This window comes from Xenopus laevis, chromosome 3L, assembly GCF_017654675.1.
Source record: "Xenopus laevis strain J_2021 chromosome 3L, Xenopus_laevis_v10.1, whole genome shotgun sequence".
Lineage (NCBI taxonomy): Eukaryota > Metazoa > Chordata > Amphibia > Anura > Pipidae > Xenopus > Xenopus laevis.
The window spans coordinates 96,894,598-96,912,658 of record NC_054375.1 but is presented as its reverse complement, the minus strand read 5'-3'; the positions used below and the strand labels follow the sequence as shown (position 1 = coordinate 96,912,658).

The window sequence follows — 18,061 nt, the reverse complement described above, 5'->3', positions numbered from 1 at the left end:
GACTACTGACAATGCTGGAGCTTCCTTAAAGGGATACTGTCATGGGAAAACATGTTTTTTTCAAAACGCATCAGTTAATAGTGCTACTCCAGCAGAATTCTGCACTGAAATCCATTTCTCAAAAGAGCAAACAGATTTTTTTATATTCAATTTTGAAATCTGACATGGGGCTAGACATTTTGTCAATTTCCCAGCTGCCCCTGGTCATGTGAGTTGTGCCTGCACTTTAGGAGAGAAATGCTTTCTGGCAGGCTGCTGTTTTTCCTTTTCAATGTAACTGAATGTGTCTCAGTGAGACATGGGTTTTTACTATTGAGTGTTGTTCTTAGATCTACCAGGCAGCTGTTATCTTGAGTTAGGGAGCTGCTATCTGGTTACCTTCCCATTGTTCTTTTGTTTGGCTGCTGGGGGGGAAAAGGGAGGGGGTGATATCACTCCAACTTGCAGTACAGCAGTAAAGAATGATTGAAGTTTATCAGAGCACAAGTCACATGACTTGGGGCAGCTGGGAAATTGACAATATGTCTAGCCCCATGTCAGATTTCAAAATTGAATATAAAAAAATCTGTTTGCTCTTTTGGGAAATGGATTTCAGCTGCTGGAGCAGCACTATTAACTGATTCATTTTGGAAAAAAATGTTTTTCCCATGACAGTATCCCTTTAACACAATCATTCTAATACACAGAAAAAAAATGCTAATTCTTTTAGGTGCCAACGGTTGAGGCCAAAAAGAAAGAGACCCCCATACAAGTGATGGATGCTGTGGTAAGAGACAAACCTCCACCGAGCAGGAAAATAATCGTTAGCCTACTGTAAGTAAATATATACAATATTTTTAAAGAGAGTAAGTAGTATTACCATTTGTTCCACACTTTCTCTATAACAAATGTGGCAGGAGTGCCCAAAATTTCAATTTAATGTCTGCTTTCGCTGGCACAGGTTTGTTTCGTTTATTAAATACCAGGCTGAATTATATACAATACCCCTGTATAAATGACGTTTATCCTGAATGATGGTTTGTGGTGACATCTGATACAAGGTAACTATTGCATGTTCAGCACATTGATTTCTACAATATTTTGTACTGTATGTTGTTTATGCATAGAATTACTCTACAATATACAAACATTATTTCTAGATTAACTTTTCCCCTTTTCACTTCCTTTATGAACATACATTTGAAAGTCAGTGCAAAAGAAAGCACTTTAAAGATGGCACTGAAATAGCTGTAAATTAATTCTCACTTATTCACAAATATAAATTCCCCCAAGCCAGTTTACAGACAGTTTTGTGATTTTGTCTTTTACAGGACAAAGAATTCAAAGACAAATCTTCCAGATATTTTCAAAATTATGTAAATCTTAATGGGCCTGTCTGACTGATTTAGGCCACAAAATTGGCCACATATTGATCAATCTGGTCAGATGAGGACTGCATATGCACATTGTAAGGCTATTTTGGAACAGGTAAAATTGCAAAGCATTCATGAATAATGGAGCTTGCAAAATTAGATGTTTAAGCCCAACTGAAGTAGCTCATGTCAAAAAGGGAGTATATTTTTCCCCTTTAATCGAATACTAGAGAACAATTGCAAATAGGAGTTAAAAATTGTAATTTGGCAAGAAGATACATTGTTATAAAAAAAAAAAGGTCAGTTTACTTTATTCAGTGTTGTCTATAAAAATGCTAGTGAGGGTTTTTACACCTATTTTTATTCTAAGGTTAGACTGAAACTGTGGCTTAAAGCTGGCCATACATATGCTGGCCACTCATTTGCTGGGTCTGTCTGACTGATTTAGGACAGAGAATCGGTCACATATAGATCAATCTGGTCGGATGAGGACCATACAAGCACTCTGATGAGGTCAATGTCCAATGGGTCTCAATAGGTGCCACTGGATGATCTGATTGTTGACCCAGCATATGAGTGGTCAAACTGGGCCACGATCTGCTTTTTTGGTATAAAAAAAAAATGTAAATTGCAAAAGTTCTCATAAGAATTACTTTTACAAAATTCCCCTTTAAAAGTGATCTTACCAGAGACCTCCTCATCTGTTGGAGAATGCTCATGAAGCAGTCACAGCTTATCATACCCTCCTGAGATGTCAAGATCTTGTTCTTATCAGTCTCACCAACAAGGGCTGAAGCTGCTAGTGCCATCTCGATCCATTCTAGGAGGTAGCGGAGGGAGCCACGCTGAGAGGCCAAACCCAAGAGAAGTTCAGAGGCCAGTCGCCGACCTAGAGTGTCCGCTCCAGAATTCAGAACAGTCACCCCTTTAAGAAAGGTGGTAACCTGTGATAGGCAATCCAGTCCCATTGGGGGTATTTTGCTTTCATTGGCAAGGGAAAGCGGGGGAAGCGAGTTTACTACATCAATAGCTGTTTGGATGACATCATTGCAAAGGCTTAAACCAGGTCCAGCAACTGGCATCATCCAGCTCTGCCTTAATAATGCAAAGAGCAAGCTCAAGCCAGTCCTCACACCCATCTCTATGAGGGCATCCGTACTTGAACGGGGACGCTCACTAATCGATAAAGTATCTGCTGAGCCTGAGCTGTTCTCTGGTGAATGCTGTTGCTGCTTAACTTTACCCTTGTCATGATATTTGTTGGAAAGTGCATAGAAGACCCTTTGGAGAACCAGGAGTCTCTTTCTTAGAGCACCAGCAAAAGGTGAGTCTGAACACACCACTTTAGCCAGGGCCAGCTGGCTGCTAAGCAGAGCATCCAGGTAGTGATCTTGTTCATCACATGACAGAGATTCCCTCTCAAAGTCTGGCAACTGCGGTCCCTTTAAGCACAGGACCTGTTGGGGCAACGGGACAACTTCTTTGTTGCTTATCAACTTGGCGTACAGGAGTGACACTCCTTCCCGAGTGGCAATGGATTCGCTGTCCTCTGTAATCCAGGAGCTGTTCAAATGCTCTAGCCATTTTAGCTTCACAGGGGGCATCATGCCAGCCATCTTTACTGCACTGCCATGTGTTTTACTGTAAAATGAAAAACAGATTGATTTAAACTGAGAAAAATGTGTGGATCTATATTTCTAGTACAGGTAATGGACCAGTTATCTAGAATGCTTGGGACCTGGGGTTTTCCGGATAACAGATCTTTACGTACTTTGGATTTTCATACCTTATGTCTACTAGAAAATCATGTTAACATTAAATAAACCGAATAGGCTGGTTTTGCTTCCAATAAGGATTAATTACATCTTAGTTTGGATAAAGTACAAGATACTGCTCAGCAACCGCTCCTCCTCTGCCACGCCATTCTGTCAATCCCCGCACTGGCTTCCGCTACCTTTCAGAATCAAATTCAAATGAATGACCCTGCCATTCAAAGTACTTCATAACTCTGCCCCACCCTACATCTCTGAACTCATCTCTATATACTCACCCAACCGCTTACTACGCTCCTCTACTGACCTGCTACTCAACTCTTCTCTCATTACCGCCTCACATGCTTGCATTCAAGACTTTGCAAGGGCTGCACCCAGGGCAGCCATCAGGGGGGAGAGTTGTAAAGGGCCCTGAGGGTAAGGGGGGCCGCGCCACGCTTACTTGATTAGCCTGGCCCCCGGGAGAGCTGCTGACTTCAGGAAGGCATGGACGTTTAAGGGGCCCTGGCCACCAATTTTCTCATAATGTGGGGGTGGGCCCTGGCCACCAATTTTTTTTTCTCATGTGGGGTCCTAGCCACCAATATTTTTTAATGGGGGGCCCTGGCCACAAATGTTTTTTTATGGGGGGCCCTAACCACCAATATCTTTTTATTTTTTATTAACATGTGGGAACCCTAGCCACCAATATTTTTTTGGTTTTTTTTACTGTGTGGTTGGGGGCAGACCTGTGGGGTGGGGAGGGCGGACCTGTAGGTGGGGCTTGCGGTGGGTGCAGCCCAGGGGGCCCAGGAAATTTTGTTGTATGGGGCCCTGCGATTTCTGATGGTGGTCCTGGCTGGGTCCTTCCCTTTAGAGTGTATGCTCTTTCGCATAGGGCCTTCCTCACCTTTTGTACCGGTATTGATTGTGATGTATGTAACTCCATATGTTCTATGTATATAATTTACACATTTACTTTACAGTGCTACTCAATATGTTGGCGCTATATAAATACATGTTAATAATAATAATACTGTTTTATTACTACAGAGAAAAAGGAAATCATTTTTAAAAAAAAAATTGGATTATTTGGATAAAATGGAGTCTATGGGAGACAGCCTTTCTGTAATTTGGAGCTTTCTGGAAAATGGGTTTCCAGATATCAGATCCAATACCTGTACTCTACAAAGAATATCTTAAATCATACCTTTCACAATATGAGGACTTCTGTTATAGCTCAGCACAGCTCAGTAGCCACATGCATCCTGTTAGTACTCCAGATATAGATTTTCAGCAGCCTAAGAAATTGCTGTCTGGGGAGAAGGGATACAAAATTACACTACCAGACAAAACTTCTAAATCTATTAGAAATACAGGTTTGTCAAATGGCAATGGGCACATAGGCTCTCATTTAACAGCTCAAAAGGAGGAATCAAAATATGCAAAATCACCCCCTTTTCTTGTTATGACACTTACTTGAAAGTGCACATGCAAACACCTTCAAGCAATAGTCTCAAAGTGTTTTAGCAGAGACCGTTCTCAGTAGTGTCTATGGCAGGGTATTTTCTGGCATTTGTAGATGCAACAAAACTCAGGCAGCAAATAAAACTTCATTGTTTTAACTGGGAAGTAAAGACAAAAAAATAAATAAAATCCCATTTTTACTTTCTTTGATGAAAATGAAATATACTTTAATCTAAATTGTACCATTTTCATAAGAAACCTGATGGTATGCAGTGAAATGTCCCCCTTCCTTTTACTTAATCTGACTGCTGCATATTGGAAACTTTAGTTAGTCCCTAGCTGCTCTACAGGAAAACAATTGTACTTTCGAAGGGCAGGGAAGCATTAAGCAAGGCTATTTTATGTTTTGTTTGCATAACCTGGCTAGCCTTAGCTAATCTCTATGCCAATCAACCCCTACACCTTTGTTACCAACCACTCTGGCCTTTCTGATTGTTTCCCTGAAGAGCAGCCGGTGCTAGAAATTTGTATCCGCAGAAGTCAGAACAAGTCAAGCGAAGGGGGAATTTCGCATACAATCGGGTTTCTCATAAAAATACTGATTTTTTCATTGAAGTATATTGGGGATAGGTTTCTTTTTCAATGAAGAAAGTAAAAATGGGATTTTATTTTTGCCTTTACATTACCTGTACAATGCCAGACACAATACAACTGTTTTGCAATCAATTCTGGGTTTGCAACCTTCATTTAAACGGGTGGTTCACCTTTAAGTTAACTTTTGGCATGTTATAGAAAGGCCTATTTTAATCAATCTTTCAATTGGTCTTCATTGTTTATTTGTGATACGGTAGTTTTTTTTTTTACTCTTTCCAGCTTTCCAATGGGGGTCACTGACCCCATCTAAACCCCTTTTTGGTATAAAGATTAAACATTTAAAAACATCTTAAAAGAATTATCTTTAAAACATGAAGTTATGTTAGATTATAATTAGGTTAAAAAAATACATCTGCAAAGACAAGTGATACTAAATGAATTGAGTCTTCTAATTCTAAAACAGGGTTTTTTGTTAGAAGATGCTTGTGTCAAACAAGCAGTGTTGCATTTGGTGTGGGCTGAACAAATTATTTTGTGTGGGCTGAACAGTTATTTTAACCTCCTTGTTTATTTATTAATGTGGACTGAACAGAGCCTTTCATGGACTACCGCGACCTTGCTAGAGAACACTGCTGATCAGCTCAAATTTGTTTTAAAACCAATATGCATTGTCCAGTGTAAATTACATGAAAAAAAGCCTGAGCCACTGGCTGAATGGAGTACAAAGGATGATCAGCTGTATGCAACAAAGGATGAACAGATTGAACAGTTCGCTCAATGCAATGCACAATATTCTGATGTATTTTAAGCAAAATTCCAGTAAAGGTATGGGACCCGTTATCCAGAACGGTTGGATCTTCATACCTAAAAAGTCTACTAGAAAATCATGTAAACATTAAATAAACCCAATAAACTGATTTTGCTTCCTATAGGAATTAATTGTATCTTAATTTGGATCAAGTACAGGGTCCTGTTTTATTACTACAGAGAAAAAGGAAAACATTTTTAAAAATTTGGATTATTTGATTATAATGAAGTTTATGGGAGACAGCCTTTCCATAATTCTGAGCTTTCTGGATAAGGCGTTTCCAGGTAGTGGATGCTATACCTGTATAATAGAGGTAACAGCTATGTTCTGACAAATTGCACACACCACTCATTTTTGACCTAACAAGTATAGTTTGTTTGGTATGTTTGTGTGCACCGTGAATAATAAGATCCTAGGGAGCTGCCCTTATTTATTTTTTTTTATTTACATGAAGCAGGGCTTTACATGAGCTGTTTTATATTGTTTGAGGGCATAGTTTTCCTTTAAAGGAAAAATATACCCCCAGAATGAATATTTCACCAAGAGATAATTTATATTATCTCTTGTGTGAAATTGTTTGGGGGTGTAGTTTTCCTTTAAGCCCACAATAACCATTGATTACTAAAGCAACTTTTGTATGAAGGTGGACTTACATTGTCAACCACACAATATATTTAAGGTTCAATAATGATATTTAGCAGTACCTATACTAAAGGACTGTTGCATTTTGTGAAAAAAACATGGCAATGTTCTCTGATATCTTACAAATGGTTTATTGAAGTCTTTGAGGTTTATTTGTGCCACTTTATAAACATGACTGCATTCTGTAATAGGTATATTTGTTTGCTATCCCAGAGTTTAGCCTCATGCCTTTATATACTCATGAAACTCCAATAAGACTTCTAACATACGAATATTTAATAACACGCGTTACATTGTTCCATATACAGTTATGTTTATACGTTTACATAGCCCAAGCAAATTTTTTAAAATGTTAGCCATTTTTGGAAAATAGGAGTGATCCTGCAAAACAAAATTTTATTTTGAGATATTGGTCAGGTAAAGCTTTTTCTCATCACAGAATTGTATGTGCCTTTTGAAGCCCTTTTACATGGGCATCTGTTCCCATATCAGCCTGCAGTCAGTCCTTCATGTTTTCCACTGCATGGGACCGCAGGAAAATGCTTCCTGATGGAATTTGAGTAACTTGATGTGTTCCACCTGCGTTCTGTACTTACATACACCTTAATGAGCAAAAGGTATCCTGTGGGCCCGGAGCCATGGAACACAGGAAAGCCTGAGATGGCAATGAAGAGTTAGGGCTCTTACAGACGAGCGTTTTTAGCTGCGCTCCCCTGCGTTCCGGTTTCATGCTTTCAGGAGTAGACACACTGAATTCTTTTCAATGGGGCTGTACTCACACAGACGCATGTAAGTGCCGAAGGCAGGAAAAATGCAACATGCTGCGTCCCAACCTGCGTTCGGCGCTTACATGCGTCTGTGTGAGTACAGCCCCATTGAAAAGAATTCAGTGCGTCTAATGCTTGCCTGTAATTAATGTCTATATATAAATATAGAATGAGTTTCTTTGCTTTTGAGAAACCCTTATGTATTGCACCTGGGGCTGCACTGACTTGATTGAAGAATGGAGAAAAGCAAAAAAAAAAAAGGATCTGCAAGCTAAAGTAGTTCAACTTCTTAAATATCAGGAAAATTATATAAAAGATATCCACAGATCTAAAAATCAGTACTATTGCGGAAAGAGGAAAACTGAATTGGAACGGTACTGTAGTGGAAGTATGGAAGGGAAAATTTAAGGGCAAGTCAATCACAAAATAAAAATTTGCCTAATAAAATTAAACATTATTCTAAGAAACTTTCCAATAAATGATTATTAAAAAGTTTCAGTACGTATATTAAAGTTATTTATAAAAACAATTGCTATTGAAAACAGCATTTGCTTAACTCCTTGTTGTTACTTTGTAAAAACTGTTGCAAAAGTCTTTGTTCCCCAGCAAAGACAGTTCTGTTAGTCAGCTGCCTTGTCTTACATTGTATCAACAGAACCACTAGGACAGAGAATAGAAAGGGACCGACAAACCCTGCTTTCAGTAACAACACATATACAAATAACTTAAAAACCATATCAATTGTGTATTGCAAAGTTGCTTAGAATTGTGTTTTTAGGTTGCCATTCCCTTCAAGGGTTCTGTTAATACCAAGACGCAGTCAGCTAGACCAGAAAAGATTTGACACAACTTCCAGAAACATGTATTGTATTATACCATGCCTAAAGAAGAAACCTTAGTTGTACAACAATTTAGTAATTAAATAATCTGGAAAACAGAAATGTGCAACCACAGGGTTGCCATGATGGGGGAACAAGTAGAATTCAAATCAGGTCCCCAGTGCAATGGGGTCTGAAAAGACTCTATAGTCCCAAACTGTGCGTGTGCACTTTTAGGTGGGATGAGGCAGACATGCCTTATTTAAATATTACATTTAACATTATTCTACTTAGTGGGGTGGCCTGTGATTTCTGATTCTGGCCCTGCACAGACATAGCCTAGAAATCTCCTATAAAGTCCTCTAGGCTGCCACTCTGAATGTGGATTATTGAAGATAAATTTTAACAATTGCTAAAAATTCTCAAATTGGTGATTCAGACCCAACTGCTTTATTGCTTCTAAATGGGACCTGTATGGCATGCGGATATTGATATCTGCTGCATTTAGTTGGCTTAAAATATACATCCTTAAATTAGGCAGCATGTTACAAAAAATAATGACTCCTACTTTTAACCAGCTACTAATCTCCATAACCTCATAAACCTTATCAGCAATAAAGGTATTTAGTCAAGAACAGACACTCGTCATCACAGCTGCATATCTCTGCAAGTGTCCATCCTGTGACAATGAGCCGACCAAGACAGTAATAAATATTAAAGTGCTGATCTTCCTCCATTAAACCACCAGAAGGTAAGACTGATACACTGCAAGTTTGCCTTGGAAGTTTTTCTGCTCTAGGCTTAGACTTAAATTCAGGTGTATCAAGGAAAGCTTGAGATGTGTATCCTTATATTTTAACTGTATTAGTCATTCAACTGCCACGCATAGTTAAGCTTCGACGGAAACAGAAAATCAAATATAAACACAAAAAAAAAAAGCAGAACAGCATAAGTGAAACTGAGCATCTGTATTTAAAGCCAGATGCACTTATTGCCAGGTGTATAAACATACAGTTGTTATCTACAGTCCTGAAGGGCAAACATATTAACTTGTGATCATTAAAGGAGAACTAAACCCCGCTAATCAGAAAAGCCCAATCTACTACCATAAATAGTTCCCCTCCCTTCCTTCCCCACATAGCACAATATTCCTGAATATCATGCTCAATTATTTATGCAGAGTAGCATAGAGGAGCTAATGGGTGCCACCTTTGAACTCCTTCTGTAAGGTACCACCGACAAAGAGCTATTTGGTATTGCTGATGTGTCTTTTGATCAGGTAAGAGCAGACAGTGTACATTAAGAGCAGAAGCATGCAGTAGAAGTGCGTAGAGGTATGGGATTTCCTATCTGCAGTCATTTTTAAGCCAATAATTGTTTGTAATGCTAATAAGAGAGGAGCTTGAACTTGGAAACAAGATTGCATCTAAGCTGCATACATCCATATTTTTCTTTCTTAAAAATTGTACAAGTTGTATTGTGAACAATAAAACATATTGATCCATGTTATGGAAAACAAGCTTTGTCTGGAAAACAGATTCTCTACTTGCGAGAGCAATAATAGGGACTCAGGTCAGATCCACTCCCCTGTGTAACTGCAATGACTAAAGGATCAATTTGCTAAAACCAAACAGGGCACTGTTAAAGAGGGTGCAGTTCAAGAGGGAAGCCTTTCCAGGGATACTAACAGATTAAAATATATATATTTTCCCATTGGGTCAAGGTCCGCATTTGCTTGTTTATGCAGTCCTCAAACTGACCACTAACATAGCAGCAATTATGGTGGGATCGTTGAACCAAAGGGCAAACATTCCGAAAAGCCCGATATTTTCCACATCAAGGTTTGAATACTGGTGAAAGATCTGCTGTCGCCAAACCTTTAGTTTAGGCAGCTTTGATGGGGTCAGGGAAAAGACAGATAACTTATTCACATAGATAAACAGGAGAATTCAGGAAGGCTTTATATAGGACTGGCACTTTAAGGCACACAGAGAACTCTTGTGTGCTCTCAGGCAGTGTTTTTTTGCAGACTGAAAGAAGCAGATCTGTTCCCTTCCCCAACTTCATTGATCTGCACTGGGAAGTACAGCTTCCACTAGTGTGCAGGCAAGTGAAGCAGATGCTGGCCCGAAAACACAGAAGCAGGCACTTTTGGGTCAACCTCTGCTCCATAAAGTGCACTCCTAGTCAGTCTACAGAGATTAGCACTAGTTGTGGAATTCAGTACTGATTTCAATATCAGCAATACTTTCCTTTTGTATTTGCAATCACCATGTAGAGTGAGCATAAAACACATAAGCCTTACAAGCCCTGCAAGAATGTCTCACAAGTGAGATTGGCCTCATCAGTTAAGAATCACTGTTATAAGGTAATGCTCACACAAAACACTTTTCAATCTTCTTCGCTTTGTCAATATTTTGTGCACCCGTGTTCCACCATGGGATATGCCACAAGTGACTTTCAAAGCACTTCACAACTCTGCTCCACCCTACATCTCTGAACTCATCTCTATACACCCACTCGCTTACTACGCTCCTCTACTGACCTGCTAATCAACTCTTCTCTCATTACCTCCTCACATGCTCGCATTCAAGACTTTGCAAGGGCTGCACCCCTCCTCTGGAACGCTCTCCCACGATCTGTCCGACTTTCTCCCAACCTTTCTGCTTTCAAAAAATCTCTGAAAACGCACTTCTTTCGAGAAGCCTACCCTCACTCTGCTTAACTACCAAACGCAACACCACATACAACACCACATTTCTCACCCACTTACTTCGATCTTGCCCACTCCCACACCTTGTGTATTACTCCCTTCCCTTTAGACTGTATGCCTATGCATAGGGCCTTCCTCACCTCTTTGTACCTGTATTGATTGTGATGTTTGTTACTCCATATATTCTATGTATGTAATTCATGTGATGTAGTTGTATAATCACAGTTACTTTACAGTGCTACGCAATATGTTGGCGCTATATAAATACATGTTAATAATAATAATAATAATAATAATAATAATAAAAGTACATTCATATTTATAGACTGTATATATGAACCTTTGGTCAGGAGATCCAAGTAGTGTCAATTAAAAAAAGGCAAACATTTAGGTGTGCATGTTAATCTTGTCTGCATGTATAATGGGTCTATCTGAGCAATGTCTGGCCAACTATCAGGGAGAGCAAATCTATTAGCAGGTTTTAAAGCATATTAATACTGGGAAGTTACCACACTTGCACACCCTGGCTCTCCGTAATATGAATACACCTGGTGCTCGGTGAAGGAGGCCTCGGAAACTTCGCAAAATAAAATTAGCAAGGGCTTGTCCCTGCTTGGATTTAACCTGTGTGCTAGTGAAATTCCTTCTATTTTAACCACATTAGTCTGCTGAGGCAGTTCTTGTCTCGCCGGTCTTAGGCCTGCTGTAAGGCCAATGATCGGATCAGCAGAATTTAGCCAGGGTGTGGGTGGCCAAATCGGGCAGATACAGGTGGATTTCAACATATTTGTCTAGCATCCGGTCTATAAAATTCATAGAGAAATGCTGATACTGGTCAGAGTAGGGCTGATTTATAGAATAAAATCCCTGTTCTTATTAAAGGGGTGGGCATAATACAAAACATCTTAATGTCCATTACAGATATCCTCTAGATGAGTGCAAACAAACTATGTCTGCAACTATAAAATGTTTTTAAAGCTCAGAAAGCCCTAAGGCAATTCTTAGTATTTCTATTGATGTCACATTGAGGACTTTTTGCTGTAGATGTAATTATACAGTATGGAGGTGCCCTATCCTGCTTGCTGCCCATATAAGGTGTGACACAAGACAAATCAAATAGTAACACCATATTCATGTAGCCTTTGTCACGTGTGAGCCAGATCAGAATCAAATCTGCATAGCTAATCATGTGCCACTCACACTAATCAGAACACACTAGTATTGTACCAATAGGAACTGGATTACTAACTGCACACTATGCAATCACATTTAAGCACAGACACAGATACAAACTGTGATCACACTTGAACACTAACACAATCCAGACTTTTATCAAGCGATTAAAATTCCCATAACAAGCTATGATTGTAATAAACGCAAATCAGACCCCTGAAGAAAAATTAGAGGGCAATGTCAGAGAGTGTTCGTGTAAAAGGAGCCCAAGAAAAACTCATCAATAAATAGAAAAGTGCACCTCCCCATAGTGCCATATGTATTTTTGTATGACTAAATAGAAATAAAATTATTCATGCAATAGTAATATATTTTTTAAAGCCAAGAAAACACAAGACAATGCATGTTATGCGCTTACAAAAAAAACCAAAACAATACAGGTTACAGGTCAACAACAAGTATACCGCTTTACCTCATGTACAGTGCCACAACGATAAAAGGGAATGGGATTAACTGGCCTAACAAACCATCTGACTAAATCTGCAGCATACAAGATGCACAAACTTAAGCTCCCCATAGATGCAACGATTCTTCTTGCCGAACGACCGATTTTAGGGAAGTCCAACCAATCCTTCTAAATTATCATGCGGTTAGTGGGATTCAAACGATCGAACATCTGACAACTGTCAGGAAATTGATCGGCCAGGTCAAAAAATCTTTGTCAGTCCCAGTACAATCTATCTATGTTTGCAGGGCCAAGCAGGCAGCTCCCCTTTGTTTTCCTGGCAAATTGGTCTTTTTAGTTGATGGTAAATTCGTACGATCGTTCCAAGAAGATCGTGGTCTCACGATGAGGATCTGATCTTTGAAAAAAAATCTCAACATCTATGGCCAGAATTAGACTTAGATTTCAGAGTGACTACATCCAGCCAACTGCTATTGGCATTGGGACATCACACCTTCATTTGTCTAGTCAATATCTACACTAACTTACTGTAGATCTTAAAATCACTCTTGAACAATATTATGCTTGTTCAAGAAATCATCCATTTCACTCGTAATGGCATTAATATAATCTGCCATCACAACATACCATGGGCTTTTCAAGACTCAGCACCTACTCAATGCCATGCTCCTGGTTTGCTTTTTTGCATCGAAGCATGTATGGAGGGCAGGCTGGATCTCTACTGCGGTCTCTGCGAAAGAAGTTCTAAAACTCCAATTTAAAGGAGAACTAAATGCCCCTTTAGGCAAAAGTCCCCACTGGCCCCCTCCCTGCCTCCCCCTTCACAGTGTTACCCCTGACTTGTGTCCCTTCTTGAAATACTGACCACACATGACGAGTCAGCACAGCGGAGCTCACAGGCTCCACCTACATCGCTTCCGTATTCTTTGTAAAGTGAGTGGCGAATTGGCACATGTGCAGTTGAAACAATCTTCCAGTTCGTGACAACTGCGCATGTGCCAAAAATAACAGAAATTGCAGAAGGGAAGAAGACCCCTGCACATGCAGTCAATATTTTTAGACTGGACACAATTCAGGGGTAACACTGTTCAGGGGGGAGGCAGGGAGGGGGGCCAGTTGGGGCTTTTAGCTAAAGGGGGGTTTAGTTCTTCTTTAGAAATTGTAATTTCGGTTCTTTAATTTACCAGAAGTAGCTTTTTGCCTCCACTGGTACCTTGTAATCCGCTGGCACCTGAGACCAGTTTCTGAACCTGCCACATGGAAGCAGCACCCCTGAACAGCACCCCTGAACATCACCCCAACCTCACAGCCCTCACCATAAACAGTTCACTCTTAATCTTTTCTATGGGGAAACAAGAGCCTGTAGCACCGATTAAAGAAACATTTATATATGCAATATTTGATATTACACAGCACTGTTGAGTTTCAGTTGCTGTCGGGCAATGACCAATCTTCTGCTATCGCTGGGATGCTGAATGTTGTAGTTTGACATCATCTAGAGGAAGGAAGGCTATTTACCCACACCTGTGGGGAACACAAACACATCACCCATAAATAACAGCCCACACTCCCTAAATACACACACTGCTGATGAAACTGACCCTAGTGTGTGCATGACAGGGTGAGAGAATGTCATTAGAGAAGGCCATGGTAGAGGCCTGAATTGTTTGTTGGCAGCACAGAAATAAAGGCTAGCAATAAGTGATGGTTACCCATGCCTTTGTCTAGTGTGAAAAGGTTCAGAGGGTAACCCTGCCCACAAATGACTGCAGTACAGCCGGCGTACACACGTCATACACACACAGCCCCACTACACACAGATCAGTAACACAGCAGCCAAGCTGACACACTCACACAACAGTTTATCGCACAGCTCAGTGTCGCAGCACAGCCAGTGACAGTTCTGCAGCGCTGCTTTCACCATAACAACAAATGGCCACGTCAATCACGAAGCAAGGGACATAGCAATGCATGGGAGATAGATAGATAGATAGCAATGCATGAGAATGCACCGTGTCCGCTACCTGAGGCGCTGGCTCCTTCCCGATGGGACCGCTCCCGCACTAGAAGCGGCAATGTCAGGCCTTCCAGTGAGAGCAAATCGGTGGGCGTGGCTGTCTGGGACGCGTTACCTTGTTTGTGTCGCACTGCTACCCGTACCGTACATCTTCCTAATACACGGTGACGGTGCAAGTAAAGCTAATATGTCACTCTACATAAGAGCTGTGTCAGGCCTCAGGGAGTCTAAGCTACAAACGACTTCAGTTGTCAGAAGAAAGGAAAGGGAGGGAACTGGAGGACACACCCAGGAAAGGGAGGAGCGTCCTAAAACAACAAGCCGACGGAGGATAGATCTGCAGTAACTAATGTTTATTAGAAGGAGAGATGCTATCGGGTGTAGGCGCGCTCTTGTGGGCCTTGAATTAACATTGGCAATTTTGCTTTCAGCCCAAACTTCACCCCCAGTTGACTGACTGACTGACACTACCTAAACGTACTTGTTTGGGCCCATAAAGGAGTTCAGCATCCCAGTGTGGTAACCTATAGGGACGTTACCTGACTTGGACATCACAAGTAGATACCTGGAGTTTTGTTATTAGTTCATGTTATAGCTATGAGATCTCGAATAAGAACGCTCTGAAGTACATCCTTACAAGTTCACACTATTTCAGCAATTAATTCCTCGGTTTTCACTTTATCAAATCGAAATAAAATAGTATTGAGATACCTTTAGTAGCTTTACAACCTAAGCATTCCACATAAGATATCACATAAACATCTCTAGGATTGTGCTGCCAGTCTGTTATATAAACCACTGCCTGTGGTATTTCTACCCTAAAGCTGTTGGCAATGGCATATGTCACTCAAGGTGGGTGAAATTCAACAAAAAGGGATTTTAACAGTGTGACATTGTGAAGAGGTATAGATTTAATTTATACCTTTAGATGGTAAGCTCTTGTGAACAGGGCACTCAGATCCTAGGTTTATTCCACAACCCTTGTTTGTTAAATCATTATATTAGCCTGTTATAAATTAATGTAAGGCCCTGGGTACACAAAACTTTCGATACACTGCTCTCCATTCTTCTACTTACACAAAAGCAGCTATTTGCAGGCCGATCTCTGCTTCTACCTCCGCTTCTTGTATCTACAAGCCGGTGTACGCTGTGATTGTCAATACAGCTTCAGGGGGATTCAGAAAATACACAGGCTGAGAGCAGCAGAGCCAATTTTTATTGAAGCTCGAGCGTGCTTCGTTTCACCCGTGCTAGTGTCACACAAAGTGCTCACACAGTGAACCCAGGTGCGTTGGGACAGTCTTAAAAAAGACAAGTCCCCGTTAAAACTCCAGATTATCAGGCCCAAAAGGTGCACAGATAAAACGGTCTTCAGCACCACCGTCGCCGAAGCTAGGGTGGAGCCCTTTATCCCCGACCCCCCGGCCAAAAGGCACAGGCAGGGGGCAAGGGTCTTCAGATCCCCTTCGCCGCAAAGCTAGGGGGACTCCTTTCTCCGATCCCAGAAGGGAAAGGAACAATTGACCTCCGAAGAGGTCCGTGTGCGCCCATCGTGGGCCAATGTTCAGGGGGAGAAGGAACCAGATGGCCACACATCTACCCCCTAGACGAGTACAAACCCGGAGGTATTGCGCCCATCCAAAAAAAAGTGCTATATAAAAAATAAATAAGGGGTGGGAAAATTAATAAGTTTTTAGGCAGTGTGCTGCCCCAGCCTTTCGGCCGGAATATAAAAATTGTCTTAGCTCCCAGCCAAAAGGCACGGGGCTAAAGAGCAAAGTGCAAGTAATTAAAGTGCAAGAGTGCGTTAAAGTGCCAATTCCGCAGTGACCAGCTGTGGTTTTCAGGCACCCCAGGTGTGCAAGGCCTGGGACGCATAGCTCGAGCTCCAAATTACAAGCCAGCCTCTTGGCCAGAGGATCAAGTGTTTCCCTGCATCACCAACAGGTACTACACTTGATCTTAGCCAAAAGGCCGAGAAGCGAGCCAATTTTTTTTTTTATTGAAAAATATACTTTATTATATATATAATATAATATATAAAAAACAAACATTTACCGTTTCAGTTCTGTTTCGTGGTACAATACTGTATATCAGATAAAGCAACGGGGGTGAGGGGGAGTGGGTGGGGGGTGGATTAGGGAGGGGATAGTGGAATTTGAATTTGCCCGAAGCTTTATTTTCCACTTAAACAGACAGTGAGGGGAGGATAAGGGGGAAGGAGAGAGGGTTTAGTCCTCTTCTTCTTCAAGGCTGTCGCGGATGTTGTAGTCGTGCAGCAGACTGTGGATCAGCCTGCGGCAGTCTTGAATGCTTGTCCTCTCTCTCCGAAGGATGAGGCGATTCCTAGAAAACCACAAAACGTCCTTAACACAGTTCATAAGGCGCCAGGCTTCCTGAATTGCCCCTTCCGTGTGAGTGCCCTGAAACAGTCCGTACAACACCGCGTGGTGTGTAAGGAGATTTCTTGGCACACAGTCTCTGAGCTCTTGTTCCAGGGCATCAAGCAGGACCTGTGTAAATCTGCAATCCCAGAAGATATGCATAGATGTTTCTTCATGAATGATGCACCGTGGGCAGTGGCGGTATCTACACAGGTTGTGGGCATGCATGAAGGTCCTGAGAGGCAACCCCCCCTGAATAGCCATCCATGCGATGTCCTTGTGCTTGTTGGTCAGTCTGTCTGAAGAAACATTCCCCCAAACAGGGAGCCCTGGAATAGACTCCATTTCGTCTCTTGCTCTGATCAACTTGTGGATGGTTTTTGGTTTCCACAAGTCGGGCTTGACTCCCTCCAGATGGTGTTCCCTCACAAACTTTGTAACATCCAGGTAAAACCAAGGGGTGTTCCAGTTGAAAGGGTAGGAGCTGTCCCACTTGTCCCACCCTAGCACGCGCCAGAGTGGCAACAGGAAGAAGCGGGACATAGAGCTGCCAGCAGAGTCCTTGTCTTTGCAGGTGATTGTCTGGCGGATGCAGTTGCACACGAAGAAGCTTCTCAGCAGGGTGGAGATATCGAGGACACCTTTCCCACCTTTGCGGGGCTCCTTGTACATAACTGACTGCTTTACTCTGTCCATCTTGGAGCCCCAGATGAAGTGAAACACTGCCCTTGTGATGGCCCTGCAGACCGTAGCCAGTGGAGGCCAGGCCTGAGCCATGTACTGAAGAACAGGAAGAATCTCATTCCGCAGCACCAGTGTCTTCCCTTCGATGGTGAGGTCTCTGAGGCTCCAGAGGCCGATCTTTTGTCGTACTTTCGCCATTCTTTCATCCCAGCACTTCAGCGCAGCGCCCTCACTACCAAACCAAACTCCAAGAATCTTGATGAAGTCCGACTTGATAGAGAAGGGGACAGCGTCCGAAGTCAGGTTCCATTCTCCGAAGAGCAGGGTCTCTGACTTTCCGCAGTTGACTTTAGCACCTGAAGCTTTGCTGAAGTCCTCGCAGGTCTGGACGAGAGCTCTCACCGACGGTTGGTCAGCGCAGAAGA

The 18,061-nt window shown here is 41.6% G+C and overlaps 1 protein-coding gene and 1 pseudogene across 7 annotated transcripts in view; both read right to left on the bottom strand.

The window, feature by feature from the left end:
• The window catches only part of herc1.L (HECT and RLD domain containing E3 ubiquitin protein ligase family member 1 L homeolog), a 135,747-nt gene extending 120,901 nt beyond the window's left edge, over positions 1 to 14,846 (bottom strand). For 4 of the 7 annotated variants that reach the window (XM_041586656.1, XM_041586660.1, XM_041586659.1 and 1 more), the window contains exons 1-3: positions 14,576 to 14,846; positions 4,314 to 4,419; positions 2,039 to 2,993 (exon numbers count right to left, since the gene is read on the bottom strand). In XM_041586656.1, coding sequence (XP_041442590.1) covers positions 2,039 to 2,968 — 930 coding nt within the window. In that variant the 5' untranslated portion in view covers positions 2,969 to 2,993; positions 4,314 to 4,419; positions 14,576 to 14,846. The remainder of the gene's footprint in view (positions 1 to 2,038; positions 2,994 to 4,313; positions 4,420 to 14,575) is intronic. The other 3 variants (XM_041586657.1, XM_041586661.1, XM_041586658.1) reach the window with 3 other exon arrangements.
• Positions 14,847 to 16,482: 1,636 nt separating this feature from the next.
• Positions 16,483 to 16,554, bottom strand: LOC121401742 (annotated as a pseudogene).
• Positions 16,555 to 18,061: the final 1,507 nt, after the last annotated feature.